This window comes from Erythrolamprus reginae, chromosome 1 (assembly GCF_031021105.1).
Source record: "Erythrolamprus reginae isolate rEryReg1 chromosome 1, rEryReg1.hap1, whole genome shotgun sequence".
NCBI lineage: Eukaryota > Metazoa > Chordata > Lepidosauria > Squamata > Dipsadidae > Erythrolamprus > Erythrolamprus reginae.
In genome coordinates this window covers 25,159,966-25,177,636 of record NC_091950.1, presented here as the reverse complement: position 1 = coordinate 25,177,636, position 17,671 = coordinate 25,159,966, and the positions used below count along the sequence as shown (strand labels likewise).

At 42.6% G+C, this 17,671-nt stretch overlaps 1 protein-coding gene across 4 annotated transcripts in view; it reads left to right on the top strand.

Annotated features, from left to right (window-relative positions):
• The window catches only part of PALM (paralemmin), a 122,828-nt gene that overhangs the window by 62,965 nt on the left and 42,192 nt on the right, over positions 1–17,671 (top strand). For all 4 annotated transcript variants that reach the window (XM_070747500.1, XM_070747471.1, XM_070747491.1 and 1 more), the window contains exons 3-4: positions 9,458–9,538; positions 17,482–17,612. In XM_070747500.1, the coding sequence (XP_070603601.1) occupies positions 9,458–9,538; positions 17,482–17,612 (212 nt within the window). The remainder of the gene's footprint in view (positions 1–9,457; positions 9,539–17,481; positions 17,613–17,671) is intronic.

Genomic DNA, 17,671 nt, shown 5'->3' with positions numbered 1-17,671 from the left:
AAAAAAAAAATCCTCAAAGGAGGCAATGTTATGGTTGTGTCATGGAAGTCATGAGGAATTGTTGCCTGTTGCTTGAAAGTTGGCCTTTGCTTTATGCTTACGTCTTTATTTTTTTATGACACTAATTTTCACGCAGTTTTATTGTGTCTGTCTGTCTGTCTGTCTGTCTGTCTGTCTGTCTGTCTGTCTGTCTGTCTGTCTGTCTGTCTGTCTGTCTATCTATCTATCTATCTATCTATCTATCTATCTATCTATCTATCTATCTATTTATTGGACTTTTATGCTGCCCCTCTCCGAGGACTCGGGGCAGCTCACAACACATAATAAACAATATACAGTATCTTAAATCCAATTATTAATTTAAAGTCTAAAAACCCAAAAACCCATAATAAACAATCATTCCATTCACTCAACATCCTCTCAACACATTCATTCATTATGCTCTTTGGTTTAGCAACACTTTTGGGGATGTAGTGGAGGGGGGGAAGGATTGATCGACTGATCCAGATAGAAACGCTTGAGGAGGATTGTTCTCAGCGGTCACCGAGTGGTCATGAGCTGTTTTGTCATTTTAGACTGCAGGACATGGAATAATCGATTTAAATTAGAGAAGGGTAGATTCCATCTGAATCTTTCTAATGCTAGGAGCAACGTGATCACGGTTCCTCTTCTCTAGTCCTTTCGAAGCAAAGGCTGAACCGGTCTATGTCAGGGTTGCGCAAATGTGGATTTCTGCGTTGAGTCGGGGGGCAGACTCCGTAGCCTTAATGGTCTGGTCCGAGGCTATAATTTGTGATGAAGGCAGCACTGAAGCATCTTCCGAGGACTTTTTGAAAAAGGTAGGCCACGTCGGCTAATTCATCCATCAACCCAAATGATTCATTTGGCTCCCGAGAGCACTTCTTTCTGGCTGCTTGAGAGTGTTTTCCACTCGTTCTTGATTTGGACAGAAAATTATGCCGGCCTAATTTGCATTGCCCTAAAAACAAAATATGGAGCTCTAATCTATACCAGCAATCAGGTTGGTTCAGTCCTTACAGCTTTACCAGGGGACGATTTAAGGACAGTTTTATCAATGGCTTCTCTGCCCCACTATTTGAGATACTATTTGGGATAAAGGCTTACGTATAGTCATAAATTAGTGATGGTCATAAATTTAATTTAATTTATTTGACTTATATGCCACCAAATAATAATAATAATAGTAGTAATGGTAATAATAATAATAATAATTATTATTATTATTATTACTATTATTATTATTATTATTATTATTATTATTATTATTATTATTGGGGAACTGAGATATTCTTTCCCCCTAGGCCTTTACAATTTTATGCATGGTATGTTTGTATGTATGTATGTTTGGTTTTATAACAAGGGTTTTTTAGTCGTTTTAGTATTGGATTGGGTGATGTATTGGATCGGGTGATGGGCACATGCACTGTTTTATGTTTGTTTGTGTAATTCTTATGTGCAAAACCAATAAAAATATATATATATTTTAAAAAAGGATTTTTACATGCTATTTTTATTATTGTTGTTAGCCACCCCGAGTCTGCGGAGAGGGGCGGCATACAAATCCAATAAACAAACAAACAAACAAACAAACAAACAAATAATTAGATTTGTATGCCATGGAACTCTGGGCGGCTTAAAGCAGGGTAGCATGTGATTGATCCAATTTGATCACCTTTTTTTTGAAGCGGTCATTAAACAAATGTGGCAGTTGTTAAGTGAATTTCAGATTCGTTAAGCAAATTGCTACGGTTTTTTTTTACCGGAATCTAGAAGTGTTGTATTTTATTTATTTATTTATTTATTTATTTGTTTTGTGAAGTATATATTGGAGATATGTAAAGGTATAATAATATTCATATACATGATACTAGTAACAAGAAAAAATAAGAAGAAACATTAGATATAATAATATTCATATACATGTACTAGTAAAAAATAAAAGAAACGTTGGGACAGGGGACGGAAGGCACGCTGGTGCACTTATGCATGCCCCTTACTGACCTCTTAGGAATCGGGAGAGGCCAACAGTGGATAGCCCAAGGGTAAAGTTTTGGGGGTTAGGAGATGATACTACAGAATCTGGTAGTGAGTTCCATGCATCAACTACTCGGTTGCTAAAATCGTATTACCTGCAGTCGAGTTTGGAGCGGTTTACATTAAGTTTGTATCTGTTATGTGCTTGTGTGTTGTTGTGGTTGAGGCTGAAGTAATCATATGCCAGGAAGGATGCTGTTGTATATGATTTTATTAAACCCCATTTCCAGCACAAATGCTGTAAATTGCAGTCCTGTGACTGTGAGATGCTACCAAATGGCCCCTGCGAACCAGACATTGCTCAATGTCCAAAATGTAACGTGACTTGTGTAGGGAGGGTGGAACTTCAGAACTGGGATCATAAATACTTTTGGGTAAGGTCCCTTTTAACCTCAATGGTTGACTACCTGAACTTTCAAGTCACCCAGGCTACAGGTTGCTGTGGCATAGAGGTGCTTTATGCTTGGTTACACTTGCTAGCTGTTTGTTTGTTTGTTTGTTTGTTTGTTTGCTTGCTTGCTTGCTTGCTTGCTTGCTTGCTTGCTTGCTTGCTTGCTTGCTTGCTTGCTTGCTTGCTTGCTTGCTTGCTTGCTTGCTTGCTTGCTTGCTTGCTTGTTGATTGATTGATTGATTGGATTTGTATGCCGGGGCAGCTAACAACAGTGACAAAAAACAGCATGTAACAATCCAATACTAAACAACTAAAAAAAACCCTTATTATAAAACCAAACATACATACAAACATACCATGCGTAATTTGTAAGGCCTAGGGGGAAAAAATATCTCAGTTCCCCCATGCCTGACGGCAGAGGTGGGTTTTAAGAAGCTTACGAAAGGCAAGGAGGGTGAGGGCAGTTCTAATCTCTGGTGGGAGTTGGTTCCAAAGGGCCGGGGCTGCCACAGAGAAGGCTCTTCCCCTGGGTCCCACCGAACGACATTGTTTAGTTGACGGGACCCGGAGAAGGCCCACTCTGTGGGACCTAACTGGCCGCTGGGATTCGTGCATGTTTCTGAACGTGGGGTCTGCTGGTCTTCTAAAACATTGTTTCCCAACCTTGGCAACTTGAAGATATCTGGACTTCAACTGGAATTCTGGGAGTTGAAGTCCAGATATCTTCAAGTTGCCAAGGTTGGGAAACACTGTTCTAAAAGACCTCCGAGCCTGTGTTCCAAAAATAACCCAGGTCAAGAAGGGTGAAGTGGGAGACCACTTCTGGGGTGGTGGAGGTTTGGTGAGGAGCATCGGCCTGTCCTCTTCCACTTGATGCCTCTCACTGTGTCTCCCGATCTGGAAATTGGCAGAACCCTGATCAGTTTCATGCCAGCTTCCAAATCCTGCAAATCAGTAAACGTTGCGATAATAGAACAATACAATTCTGGGAGGCCAGCGGCACCCAGAAGCCTCCTATAGCGCACACAAAAATGATGATGGGGTAGGCAAATTGGCACCACTGCCCTCCCACCCCCCACCCCAGTGATAAAAACAGTACAAAGCGCAGCTATACAAAAGTTGCAGAAACAGCAGAAAACCTGCAGTGCCCTCATTTGGGACACAACCAGCAAAACACAGGAGGCAGGAGGCAGTTTTTCTATGCAGAGGGTGAGAGTCTGATGGGATTGGGGTTGTGGTTCTTTTTTAGCTCAAAGCCTACTGCGGTTCCCAAAAGGCCACTCAACACATGTTTAAAACTTGTGCACTGGACCCATTCATATAAGGAGTTCACCTAAGGTCGGGAATCAGGGTGGCACTTTGCAGAGTTAGCCAACTGGGTGGAACGTGGTAGGTGGCAGCTCCCATTCCCAACCCCTGGTGTACCATCACATAGATACAAAGAAACATAGAAGACTGACAGCAGAAAAAGACCTCATGATCCATCTAGTCTGCCCTTATACTATTTCCTGTATTTTATCTTAGGATGGATATATGTTTATCCCAGGCATGTTTAAATTCAGTTACTGTGGATTTATCAACCACATCTGCTGGAAGTTTGTTCCAAGGATCTACTACACTTTCAGTAAAATAATATTTTCTCATGTTGCCTTTGATCTTTCCCCCAACTAACTTCAAATTGTTCTTGTGTTCACTTTCCTATTAAAAACACTTCCCTCCTGGACCTTATTTAACCCTTTAACATATTTAAATGTTTCGATCATGTCCCCCCTTTTCCTTCTGTCCTCCAGACTATACAGATTGAGTTCATGAAGTCTTTCCTGATACGTTTTATGCTTAAGACCTTCCACCATTCTTGTAGCCCGTCTTTGGACCCGTTCACTTTTGTCAATATCTTTTTGTAGGTGAGGTCTCCAGAACTGAACACAGTATTCCAAATGTGATCTCACCAGCACTCTATATAGCGGGATCATAATCTCCCTCTTCCTGCTTGTTATACCTCTAGCTATGCAGCCAAGCATCCTACTTGCTTTCCCTACCGCCCGACCGCACTGCTCACCGATTTTGGGACTGTCAGAAATCACTACCCCTAAATCCTTTTCTTCTGAAGTTTTTGCTAACACAGAACTGCCAATACAATACTCAGATTGAGGATTCCTTTTCCCCAAGTGCATTATTTTACATTTGGAAACATTAAACTGCAGTTTCCATTGCTTTGACCATTTATCTAGTAAAGCTAAATCACCATTATTGTGATGGAGTCATTATCAAGTTTCATGGAGTAACACTTGTGCTGGAGGACGAACAGGAAAGACATGACTTTTTAAACCAGAACAGCTCACGTTCTTGTCTTCAGGACCGCCTTCTACTGCATAGCTCCCAGCAACCAATAAGGGCCCATACGGTTGGCCTTCTCTGGATCCCATCAGCTGGTGGGGCTGCGGGGTAGGGCCTTCTCTGTGGCAGCTCTGGCTCTCTAGAACCAGCTACCTCCTGAGATCTGTATTGCCCCCCACTCTACTGGCCTTCTGGAAAGCTCTGGGGCTGTTGATCAGATGATGAATCACCGAGATCAGGTCATAAGGATATGTATGCTTTTTATTGTGGGTTTTAAATTGTTTTAAACTGTTCTTTTTAGATATTTTAATATTAATATTGTATGCATTGTTTTCATTAGTTGTGAGCCATCCAGAGTCCTTAGGGGGTTGGGTGGCATACAAATAGAAAGTGTGTGTGTTTGTGTGTATCTCATACCTTTTCATTATCAGCAAAAATACGTTTGACACATACAGAATATAGTTGTCGGCTATAAATAAATTAACTGCCTTGAAATGGTCCTGGGTTAAGCCTAGAGGCAAAAAGGAGCTGTGACATTCCTTCAATATACCAGGGTGATCCGACATAAAAAAACATATAGCCCCTCCCTTGTACAGAGCTGGAAGGGATCTGATCTGATAGCTCAACTGCTAATTCTCTGCCTTACAAGGCAGAGTCCACCGGATCAAATCCCAGTAAGGAACAGTGTGGCTAGCTGATGAGGCCAGAACAAGGCCGAAATGGGACCATCCTACTCTCCCTTCATATTAAAATTATAGCTAAAAAAACCAAACAAAAACATTTGACACACACACACACACACACATATATATATATTTGTTTTCATAGATTTTCACGGGTACGGGTATGACGGTCTTGGTATATTCGGGTTTCTTCCCGTGTAGGATTTGGAAATTTCTGGCGACGTTTCGAAGTTATATTCTGTTTTTTTAATTACTGTATTCCCTTAATTTTTTTGAGCGGTGTATGCATACACACACACACACACAAACAAACAAATTAAAAAGTAAATAAATAAATGTTGGCTGTAGTCTATCTTTAAGATGGGCTGGGATTTAGATGAAGCCTGCAGAATGGAATGGAATGGAGTGGAATGGAATGGCGTTGGGTAGGGTAGGGTAGAATAGAATAGAATAGAATAGGGTTGAATGAAGTTGTGCCCTCTAAAAATACTTATTCAGGGTATCTTGTGTTGTGAAGATAAAGTCCAACATCATTTCTTTTTTCTCCTTTGTGTCCTTTAACCAATTCTCCCTTCAGTTAGATGGATTGAGCATTAAGTCTCCAGTTCAACATACAAGGAGGCCAAACAGTATCATTTCCTATGCGTTTTATGGAGCTAAGTGTTTCCAGGAAGACCGTAAGCTCATTTTGACCCTTATTAAAGGGGGGAATATTTCCTCCATCGACAGTTCTACCATATAGTCTAGCTGCAGTTCTGGAAATTAATTGCAGGAGACTCAGTAGAATGGAGCAGTTTCATGCCATCATTCGTTTCAGGAACCCGACATCTGAAAAATTATATGCAGTCCCTGGACAATCTATTCGGTTTTTGGAGAAACATCAGGCTAAGTACAATGGCGGTGATCTGAGTTTGGAGCCCCAAAATACCCCTCCTGCACTGGGTTTTGACCAAGGTTTTAATCCGAAAACAAGATCCAGGCTATGCAATCAACAGACCTGCCAATCCAATAAAGTCAGATTCTATAAACAACCACGAGATATAGTCCTGTTAATGACACTGTATTTAATGCCTCTGGTGAGTCATCCCAACAGTCTCGTTATCCCATCAACGTGGCATAGAATTATCTGGAAGCTTAAGGCCACGCTTGGAATACTGCGTTCAATTCTGGTCACCAAAATACAAAATAGATGCTGAGGGCCTAGAAAAAGGGCAGAGAAGAACAACAACAACAAAAAAGATGATAAAGGGACTAACCCTATGATGAACTGAGGGGCTTAGCTGAGGGAACTGAAAATGTTTATAATAATAATAATAATAATAATAATAATAATAATAATAATAATAATAATTTATTAGATTTGTATGCCGCCCCTCTCCGAAAACTCGGGGCAGCTCACAACAATAATAACAATACAATATAATACAAATCTAATCTAAAAGAACAAGTTAAAACCCATTATTACTAAAAACAATCAATGCTACACAATCACACCACACTCAAATGCTACAAGTCAGAAGCGGGGGGGATTAGTCCCCCCATGCCTGGCGACATAAATGGATCTTCAACATCTTGTGGAAGGTGAGGAAGGTGGGGGCAGTTTGAATCTCCAGGGGAGTTGATTCTAGAGGGCTGGGGCCACCACAGAGAAGGCTGTTCACCTAATTTCCATCTGACAACATTGTTTAGTCGACGGGATCCTAACAAAGCCAACTCTGTGGGACCTAATCGGCTGCTGGGATTCGTGCGGCAGAAGACGGTCCCGTAGGTATTCTGGTTCGTTTAGACTAAAAAAGAGAAGGCATAGGGATGACATGACCATCATCTTCCAGGACTTGAAGGCCTGTCACAGGGAAGAGGAGAGTGACATATTTACCAAAGCCCCTGAGGTCAGGACAAGAAGCAACGGATGGAAGCTTATCAAGGACATCGCCTCCAAACTGATCGAACCATAGTTCACAAAATCATATACCAAAATGTCCTTCCTGTTAATGGCTACTTCACCTTCCACCCCAACATCACACAAGCACGTAATACATTCAAACTCAATTTAAACTGCTCCAAACGAGACTGCAGAAAATAAGACTTCAGCAATAGAGTGATCAACGCCTGGAATTTACTACCTGACTCTGTTTCTTCCCCAAACCCCAAAATTTTCAGTCTTAGTTAACCTCTTCCCTTTCCTAAGAGGTCTGTAAGGGGCATCCTATACTATCCTATACTTGATTGATGAATGAATGAATGAATGAATGAATGAATGAATGGATGGATGGATGGATGAATAAGAGATCCAATCTGGAATTAAGTTGACATTTCCTGATAGTAAGACCAATTAACCAATGGAACAGCTTTGTTCGTTTCTTACACTTGTATGGTGCTCATCTTGCCTAGTGGTGACTCTGAACAGCTTACTAAGGACCTTGCCTCTGAGAGACCTGGTTCCTCCATCGCTGGACAATGTCAAGATTGGAAAGCCATTTGTCCAGGATGGAATAAGGTCTCTTGCCTTGGAAAGGGTTGGACTAGATGACTTCTGAGCTCCTTTCTAGTAGAATAGAATAGAATAGATTTTTTTTATTGGCCAAGTGTGATTGGACACACAAGGAATTTGTCTTTGTGCATATGCTTTCAGCGTACATAAAATAAAAGAAAGTTGGAAGGGACCTTAGAGGTCTTCTAGTCCAACCCCCTGCTTAGGCAGGAAACCTATGATTCTAAATTCTGGAAACCTCTTTATTTCCTGTCCTTTTTTAAGTTAAAAATTTGCTCCAGGGGTGTTCTGGAGAAAAACAGATTCTTCTTTTAAAACTATTCTCTTCTACCAGAGAACAGAAGGCGCTTCAATGAACAGCATTGAAATGCATTGAAGCACAAGATGGATTTACTTGTTTTCTCGAAATAACACGTGGTATCATTGCTTGATTTGATGCTTAGTTGTTGGCAGACATTTAAAGAAGCTGCCAAAACAGGCATTATTGGGTCAGGACAATTTAATTTTAGTGGATCTCTTTTATGTCAAAACATCTAAGAAAATTGATGCAAAGCCTTGCTTAATTAAATCGTCGCTTAAAATAAGGACCAAATATTCTTAACTCTCCCCCTTCCCAAAGGACATTTTCCTCTTCTTTGGACTACCATTCCCAAAACTGTCAATCAAGGGAAATTGTAGGGGCAATCAGCTTAAGCCTCTGTGCAGCCTCTTAACACCTAATGTTAAATCACTGCACCGGAGACTTCGGTTGAACCATAACACGTTTATTGAATGAAACACAACGACAAGCGTTCTCCAGCAATGCAACTCCCAACAAGGGCAACGGCAATTCTAAATTTGGACATGTATGATGTCCAGGATTCCGAGTCTGAATTGAAGAAAGGTGGTGGTGGAGCCATGACCGAACTCATTGTTGCTTGGCGGGAGTTCGACCTCCTCGTCGCCACTGTTAAATCAATGCACCGGAGACTTCGGTTGAACCATAACACGTTTATTGAATGAAACACAACGACAAGCGTTCTCCAGCAATGCAACTCCCAACAAGGGCAACGGCAATTCTAAATTTGGACATGTATGATGTCCAGGATTCCGAGTCTGAATTGAAGAAAGGTGGTGGTGGAGCCATGACCGAACTCATGGTTGCTTGGCGGGAGTTCGACCTCCTCGTCGCCACTGTTAAATCAATGCACCGGAGACTTCGGTTGAACCATAACCCGTTTATTCAACGAAACACAACGACAAGCGTTCTCCAGCAATGCAACTCCCAACAAGGGCAACGGCTAACCCGTTGCCCTATTTATACCTTTTCTTAAGCGCGGGCTTTTTCTAACTGTCAACCGTTTAACTTTGGCAGCAACTTACATTTAGCCGCGTCTTAACCAATCAGTGAATTTCTTCGATTATTTAAATGAACACAACACCTAACATTGTTTTTTCTCCTGGGGATCCGATGTTTAATTCTTGCTCTTTCTTTCCCCTTCTTTCCCTCTTCTCTTGCAGGAAAAGAGAAAACGCCAGACAGAGATTGAAAACAAACGGCGACAATTAGAAGATGACAGGCGCCAATTACAGCACTTAAAGGTATTTGAGGGGTTTCCAACCCCTCCTAATTTTCTTTTTGTAAAAAAAAAAAAGAAATTATTTTTTTATTTTTTATTTTTTATTCTTTATTTTATTTTATTTATTACTTTTATGATTTGTAAATAATGTACGAGGGTCGCCCAGAAAATAATGCACCACATTTCTTTTCTTCAGCAATTATTTCTTGAACACAGTGAAACTTACACACAAGAAGGAATGATGTTTCGTCTACATTCCCTATTTTTCCACGTAATCTCTGTCCTGTTCTATGGCCTTCCTTCAATGAGACACAAAGGCGTGTACAGTGAACCCTCGAGTTTCGCGTCCTCGAGCATTGCGAAAGGGCTATTTCGCTAGTTTTCAACCCGGAAGTAAACTCCACCATCTGCGCATGCGTGCCCTTCCACGCATGCGTAGATGGTGGAGTTTCCCCGCCGGGCAGAGGCTTCCCTGGGTCTTCCCCCTCTTGCCCCGGTAAGACCCCAGCGGCGGCGCGAGCAACGGCGTGGGCTGGCGGGCCGCACGCGCGCGGAAAGCCCAGCTCCGCTTCCCAGCTGGGAAGCGGAGCCGGCAACAGCGTGGGCGGGGCGGGCGGGCGGCGCGCGCGAGCTTGGGGACACCCCAACTCCGCTTCCCAGCTGGGAAGCGGAGCTAGGGTGTCCCCACGCCCGCGCGCGTTGCTGGGGAAAGCGTGTGTGCTTGGGGACACCCTAGCTCTGCTTCCCAGCTGGGAAGCGGAGCTAGGGTGTCCCCACGCCCGCGCGCGTTGCTGGGGAAAGCGCGCGCGCTTGGGGAAACCCTAGCTCCGCTTCCCAGCTGGGAAGCGGAGCTAGGGTGTCCCCACGCGCGGGCGCGTTGCTGGGGAAAGCGCGCGCGCTTGGGGACACCCCACCTCCGCTTCCCAGCTGGGAAGCGGAGCTAGGGTGTCCCCAAGCGCGCGCGCACCCCAGGCGCGAGCAACGGGGTGGGCGGGGCGAAGGGCGGGCGGCAGTGGAAGTAAAAACACCATCTGCGCACGCGCAGATGGTGTTTTTACTTCCGCACTGCTACTTCGCGAAAAATCGATCATCGCTTGGGGTCCTGGAACGGAACCCTCGCGATGATCGAGGGACCACTGTATACCCTGTCGGTATTACTCTTTGTTTTGGTCACGAAGCCTTGGAGCTCTGGCGAACCATCTTCTAACAGTCTCACCCTCTGTGCCCAGCGACTAACCGTACTTCTGTCGACTGCAGATTCTCCATAAACTATACACAAATGTTTGTGAATGTTCCCAACAGTTTCTTTCTCCGCAGTGAGAAATTCAATGACGACACACTGCTTGTAACATACATCACTTAGAGCAGTGTTTTTCAACCAGTGTGCCACGGCACATTAGTGTGCCACGAGACATGGTCAGGTGTGCCGCGAAGCTCAGAGAGAGAAAGAAAGGAAGAGAGAAAGAAAGAGAGAAAGAAAGAGAGAAAGAAAGCAAGAGAGAAAGAGAGAAAGAAAGAGAGAAAGAAAGAGAGAGAGAGAGAGAAAGAGAGGGAGGGAAGGAGAGAGAGAGAAAGACATAGAGGGAGGGAAGGAGGGAGAAAGAGAGCAAAGAAGAGAGGAAGGAATGAAGAGAAAGAAAGAGGGATGGAGAGAGAAAGAAAGAAAGAAAGATGAAGGGAGAGAAAGAGGGAGGGAGAGAGAAATAGAGCAAAAGGGAGGAAGAGAGAGAGAGAGAATTTTTTTGTCCAAACTTTTTTTAGCCGCCCCCCCTCACCCCCGCACAATGTGCCCCAGAGTTTTGTAAATGTAAAAAATGTGCCGCGGCTCAAGAAAGGTTGAAAATCACTGACTTAGAGATGCCATTTCGAAACACTGCTGCAGCTACACTATCTGTCTGAAGAAACGCAAAATTTACACATGCACTCCTGACAATTCACATAACGTATATCTAAAGTTTTGCATTCGTTCCATTATTGTAGACTGAGAAAAAAATGTGGTGCATTACTTTCTGGGCGACCCTCGTTTATTCAACATCCCTTCATCCTCCTGTTTTGCCCCACAACAACAATAATCCTTTGAGGTGATTTGGGCAGAGAGTGTGTGACTGGACCAACGTCACCCAGCTGGCTTTCATAACTAAGTTTGGACTAGCAGTCTCATTCATAGTTCCCTCTAAGCTGAGCAGTGAGCAATCGCTCACTTAAAAATCATCATCAACTCAGAGTTTTCCAAACCTGCCCAGAAGCCGAGAGGGAAAGAGTGAGAGGGAAGGAGAGAGAGAGGAAGAGAGGAAGAGAGAGAAACAGATAGAAAAAAGAGAGGAAGGAAAAGAGAAAGAAAAAGAATGGGAGTAAGGAAGAGAGAAAGAAAATCAAAATCTAGTTTGAAACTAGCTCAACTATTTAAGTGGCATTTTGACATTGATAGAGTTGCCCTATTATGAGCTCACTGTTATAGACACACAGTACAGTATTTTATTTTGAAATTCTCTGAGGCAAAACAGGGTGGGTTTTTTATTTGTTTGTTTGTTTGTTTGTTTGTTTGTTTATTTATTTATTTATTTATTTATTTATTATTTCTGTGCCGCCCAGTCCCGAAGGGACTGCCGCTCAGACACTATACTTTTCCGCCCACCCCCCCAAAAAATTAGAGGGAACAATGCTCTCAGTCTCTTGGTGATTGGCCCAAAGTCACCCAGCTGCTTTCCATGGCTGTGGTGGGACTAGAACTCGGGGTTTCCCACTTTCTAGCCTGGTGGAGAACTTTGGATGAAAGAAAAGTGTGCTTGGAGCCATATTTTTCATAAATGCATATGGGTCCATTACCCAAATGGAATAATGGAGGTCCTTGGTAACCAGAGTGCAGGAAAACTGGAGAAAACACAAGTGATTCGATACCACCAGGTGGTTGTTGACTTTTAGTAACAACATAGATATTTTCCAGGACGCTCTTTCCCCAACCGGGTCTTGTGATGAAATCTAGCGAAAAGTTTATCCCTGCATGCGGAAAAGGCAGAATGTAAACGTTATTGCAACTTTCTTAAGTCATAAATATTTATACTTTAAAAATTTAGAAAGGCCTGTTGATTGCTACTGCCTTCACATTTCCTCTGGCTTTGTTATTAATTCTTAATAAATATTTATTATTTTGGCTTTTGGAATTTTATCTGTTTTTGTTGGTTGCTTTATACCAACTAACTTCAGATTGCGTTGGGACAAAAGCAACGTGAGAAAATATTATTTTACTGAAAGAGTAGTAGATCCTTGGAACAAACTTCCAGCAGACGTGGTAGATAAATCCACAGTAACTGAATTTAAACATGCCTGGGATAAACATATATCCACCCTAAGATAAAATACAGAAAATAGTATAAGGGCAGATTAGATGGATCATGAGGTCTTTTTCTGCCGTCAGTCTTCTATGTTTCTATATGTTGTTATGCGTTGCCCAGGGTATCCTGTGGAGGGTAGATGGGTGACTATAACAGAACAGAAAAACAGAGTTGGAAGGGACCTTGGAGGTCTTCTAGTCCAGTGATTTTCAACCTTTTTTGAGCCGCGGCACACTTTTTACATTTACAAAACCATGGGGCACATTGAGGGCGGGGGGGGCGGGGCGGCGGCGGCTAAAAAAATATTGGACAAAAAAATTATCTTCCTCCCTTTCGCTCTCTTTCTCTCTCCCTCTTTCTCTCCCTTCCTCTTTTTTCCTCTCTTCCTTCTTTCCTCTTTTTTGTTCTCTTTCTCTCTCCCTCCCTCCCTCCCTCTATGTCTTTCTCTCTCCCACCTTCCCTCCCTCTCTTTCTCTCTCTCTCTCTTGCTTTCTTTCTTTCTCTCTCTTGCTCTCTCTCTCTTGCTTTCTTTCTCTCTTGTTCTCTTTCTCTCTCTTTCTTTCTCTTGCTTGCTTTCTCTCTTGTTTGCTTTCTCTTTCTTTCTCTCTCTTTCTTTCTCTCTCTCTTGTTTGCTTTCTCTGAGCTTCGCGGCACACCTGACCATGTCTCGCGGCACACTAGTGTGCCCCGGCACACTGGTTGAAAAACACTGTTCTAGTCCAACCCCCTGCTTAGGCAGGAAACCCCTACACCACTTCAGACAGATGGTTATCCAATCTCTTTTTCAAAGCTTCCAGTGTTGGAGCATTCACAATCTCTGGAGCAGGGGTGGGTTCTAACCAGGGGTGGGCTACTGCCCGGATGGTGGGGGGAACACAGTGGGGTAGCAAAAATGGAGCTCCACTTCAGAGCACTGAAAGATGTTGAAAGAAAATGCAGGGTGTCCTGCCTAAGCCACACCCACAATGTGGTAGTAAAAATTTTGGTAGCCCTAGAGCTTGTTGTACGTACTCCTGATCAGTTGGAGGATGATGAAGATATTGAGGACTCGGATTCAGATAGTGTTTATGAAGTAGTGGGGGGCCCGGGGTTACAGGTAGTAGAACAGGTGGGAGGCCAGCCACAGGATGGGGCTATGAGTTCAGGATCTAGTGAGGGAGAATCAGATGCTCACTGGGTTAATCCTAAATTCAGAAGGATTCAGAAACGTAGAGAGCAAAGGTCTGGAAGAAGATATTAAGGAGAGGAATGGGTTAAATATTGTAGTGAGGTAATTGGCACGTCAGGGGGCTAGTGGAGAAGAAGGGTGGAGTTTCAACGTTGATGAAAGGAAATATGGAGGTGCTTTCGCCAGGCTAAAGTAAGCCAAAGTATTTTGTATTGTATTTAGTCAGTGCTGCTGTCTTTTTACAGTTATGTAGTTAGGAAATAAATCTTGTCTAAGTGAAGCAGGAAAAGGAATGTGAGAAATGCGCTAAGAGAGAGATAACGGACAACCGATTGATGTCTGGAATGTGTTGAAATATAGGAGAGCGGAGAAATAAACGTAGTTGCTTTATTCATGAAATGATGCACTTAATGAGAGTTATTTGTAATTACTAAACTTCTACCAGAATCGAGAACAGAGCTCAGGTTCTAACTTACCTGAGTGCTGGTTCGCTTCCTCCCATGCTGCATGACCTCACCTGTGCAGCCATGATTTTTTTTTTTAAAGCCCAGAACAAGATGGTGACACACGCACACTGCCGAAAACACGGCTTTTGCACATGCTCAGAAAAATAAATAAATAACACCTCCCCCCCAAAAAAATTAATTCAATTTGTTTTTTAAAAAAAGATGATTGGCACTGACAGAACTGTTTCTGTGACATCATCATGACATCCAGTAGTGGTTTCTTTCCCGTACGCCCAACTGCATGCAGGTCCACGGTTCTGGTGCGCAAACATATGTTCGAGCAAAATTTTGCTTTCCGGTAGCAAAACCTGTTTTGGTGAGGTTTTTTGATTCAGTGCAAGTTTCTGTGCAAAAAGCCTCACCGAAACACCCATGCATGTGTAATCTCATTGATTTCTTTGACTATGTCACAAAGGTGTTGGATGAAGGTGGTGCCGTGGATATTGCCTATCTGGACTTCAGCAAAGCCTTTGATACGGTTCCACATAAAGAGCTGATAGATAAATTAGTGAAGATTGGACGTAATCCCTGGATAGTTCAGTGGATTTGCAGCTGGCTGAAGTGTAGACATCAGAGAGTTATTGTGAATGGCGAGTATTCTGAGCAGAGTCAGGTTACAAGCGGTGTGCCACAAGGGTCTGTTCTGGGGCCTATTATTTTTTAATATGTTTGTGAGTGACATAGGGGAAGGTTTGGTAGGGAAGGTTTTCCTATTTGCCGATGACTCTAAAGTGTGCAATAGGGTTGATATTCCTGGAGGGGTCTGTAATATGGTAAATGATTTAGCTTTACTAGATAAATGGTCAAAGCAATGGAAACTGCAGTTTAATGTTTCCAAATGTAAAATAATGCACTTGGGGAAAAGGAATCCTCAATCTGAGTATTGCATTGGCAGTTCTGTGTTAGCAAAAACTTCAGAAGAGAAGGATTTAGAGGTAGTGATTTCTGACAGTCTCAAAATGGGTGAGCAGTGTGGTCGGGCAGTAGGAAAAGCAAGTAGGATGCTTGGCTGCATAGCTAGAGGTATAACAAGCAGGAAGAGGGAGATTGTGATCCCCTTATATAGAGCGCTGGTGAGACCACATTTGGAATACTGTGTTCAGTTCTGGAGACCTCACCTACAAAAAGATATTGACAAAATTGAACGGGTCCAAAGACGGGCTACAAGAATGGTGGAAGGTCTTAAGCATAAAATGTATCAGGAAAGACTTCATGAACTCAATCTGTATAGTCTGGAGGACAGAAGAAAAAGGGGGGACATGATCGAAACATTTAAATATGTTAAAGGGTTAAATAAGGTTCAGGAGGGAAGTGTTTTTAATAGGAAAGTGAACACAAGAACAAGTTAGTTGGGGGAAAGATCAAAAGCAACGTGAGAAAATATTATTTCACTGAAAGAGTAGTAGATCCTTGGAACAAACTTCCAGCAGACGTGGTAGATAAATCCACAGTAACTGAATTTAAACATGCCTGGGATAAACATATATCCATTGTAAGATAAAATACAGAAAATAGTATAAGGGCAGACTAGATGGATCATGAGGTCTTTTTCTGCCATCAGTCTTCTATGTTTCTATGTTTCAATGTCAGCGCCAATCATCTTTTTTTTTTGAATTTTTTTTGGGGGGAGGGTGTTATTTATTTATGTTTCTGAGCATGTGCAAAAGCCGAGTTTTCAGCACTGCATGTGTCACCATCTTGGTTTTGGCTTTAAAAAAAATTGGGGGCTGCACAGGTGTGGTCATGTGAGATTTTGCTACCTACACAGGTGCAGATAGAAAAATCTCGCATGTCAGAACGGTAGGGCTGCACACAATTGGCGTACTGGTAGGGACCCACTACTGGTGACATCACCAGCGTGTCGCTACCAGTTTGGGTGAATCGGTCTGAATCAGGAGAAACCCACTTCTGCTCTGGAGGCAAGTCGTTCCACTGATGAATTGTTTTGTCAGGAATTTTCTCCTTAGTTCTAAGTTACTTCCCTCCTTGTTTAGTTTCCACCCATTGCTTCTTGTTCTACCCATTTGGAGAATAGTTTGACTCCTTCTTTGTGGCAACCCCTGAGATATTGGAACACTGCCATCATGTCTACCCTGGTCCTTCTTTCCATTAAACAATATAATATAAATTTCATTAATACATTTGATGAATAAATAACTGAAGCCATGTTCTAGGGTTCATGCAGGACATTTCATTCTACCCCAGTCAAAGGGCTGGGTTTGAATTTCGCTGAGCTGTACAACCTCCCACAAAAGATTAATATTAGCTGAGTTTAGCCTATTGTGCAAAGCATTGCTAGGTCTTTCCCTGTCCTGATTAAGCCTGTAAGCCATCACAACTATCAGGTTATACAACAGAACAACACTGGGGGAGAGGGGGGCATAAAGAATCTAATAGAAGAGAATACAGGTAGTCCTCAACTTACGACCAGCATTAAGCCCAACATTTTTGTTGCTAAGTGAAACGTTTTAAGTGAATTTTGCCCCATTTTACGACTTTTAATACCACCGTTGTTAAGTGAATCACTATAGTTGTCAAGTTAGTAACATGGTTGCTAAGTGAATCTGGTTGCTAAGTGAATTTTCAAAAGATCCCAGTACACTGCAACCATCATAAATATGAGTCAATTGCCAAGCATGCAAAATATCCATCCTAAGATAAAATACAGAAAATAGTATAAGGGCAGACTAGATGGACCAGGAGGTCTTTTTCTGCCGTCAGACTTCTATGTTTCTATGTTTCTATGATTATGGGACTAAGTCTTAAGTCACTTTTTTCAGTGCCACTGTAACTTTGAACAGTCATTAAATGAACTGTTGTAAACTGAGGACTATCTGTATCTGTGGTTTTGATTTGAACTGTAGAGACCTTGGTGCTCTTTACAGCCTCAGGTTCAGTGAGCACCAAAGAGCCCATAATAAGGAACCCCTTCTCCATTTTTCTTCCTGTTGTCTTCAAGTCAAAGACTCTGCGAGAGAGATGGCTGCTGGAAGGAGCCCCATCATCCACAGGCGAAGAGGGTGAAGCCACAAAGAAGCTGTTGGAGGAGGACAACTCGAAGGCCAAGGAACTGGAAGAGAACATCCAGAGGTAATGGAAGCAATCTCTGAACCATGTATTTGGGCTACACTACCCAGAAGCTGTAAGTT